At 50.9% G+C, this 757-nt stretch overlaps 1 protein-coding gene across 1 annotated transcript; it reads right to left on the bottom strand.

Annotated features, from left to right (window-relative positions):
* Nucleotides 1–6: 6 nt before the first annotated feature.
* On the bottom strand, nucleotides 7–679 carry phf19 (PHD finger protein 19; the record flags this gene model as incomplete). The annotated part of the gene is given in 1 exon segment (XM_035662899.1): nucleotides 7–679. A coding segment is annotated over 1 exon segment (331 nt), but the record flags the coding sequence as incomplete, so codon positions are not given.
* Nucleotides 680–757: the final 78 nt, after the last annotated feature.

Below are 757 nucleotides of genomic sequence, written 5' to 3'. Positions count from 1 at the left end.
GGGACAGATGTGAGACGGGTTTGTGGGGACAGATGTGAGACGGGTTTGTGGGGACAGATGTGAGATGGGTTTGTGGGGACAGACAGGACACTAACCCTACATTGCGAGAATACTGTTGCTAGGCAACTGAAATTAAAAAAAGAATGAATGATTTGGTTTTGGAGAAAAGAAAATCAACAGTAACTTTTATGGTTTAAAAACATTAACTCACATTAAAACTGGTGACATTGACTGTTGCCATGGTGACGTTAATACGCCTCCATTACTCATGAGGTAACTGAGCTCTGACTGGACGCTGATCAGGAAGTGAGAGGAGGAAGAGGAATCAGAGCGTCACATCTAAACGTCCTAATAAGGAGTCGTCCCCTCCCACTCCAACAGGTACTGCACCGTTCCCTGAGGAGTGACACGGCGAGCCAACACCTGGTACCTCTCCCCGTTGGTCAGCCTGCCCGCCACTCCAAAATACGAGGAGATGGAGGAGTGGAGGTGGGAGGAGTCTGACAGGAAGTGGGAGGAGTCTGTTGTCAGGTGGGTGTGATCCGTAGCTTCTTGGTCCTCCAGCATCCCAGAAGGCTCCTCCCCTCCGAGTTCCTCCCCCGCCTCACTGCGATTGGCCCACTGGCTGTAGCTGTTGCTAGGCAACTTCCTCTTCCTGCTGCCAACCCTCCTTCTGAAGACACAGAGCACAGAGGTCAAAGGTCAGAGATCGACTTCCTACAGATGATAAGGAGCCGATAAAGAGCGGATAAAGAGC

This window comes from Morone saxatilis, unplaced genomic scaffold (genome assembly GCF_004916995.1).
Source record: "Morone saxatilis isolate NCDOM2014 unplaced genomic scaffold, NCSU_SB_2.0 Contig183, whole genome shotgun sequence".
Taxonomy (NCBI): Eukaryota; Metazoa; Chordata; class Actinopteri; family Moronidae; genus Morone; species Morone saxatilis.
This window is presented reverse-complemented; position numbering and strand designations above follow the sequence as displayed.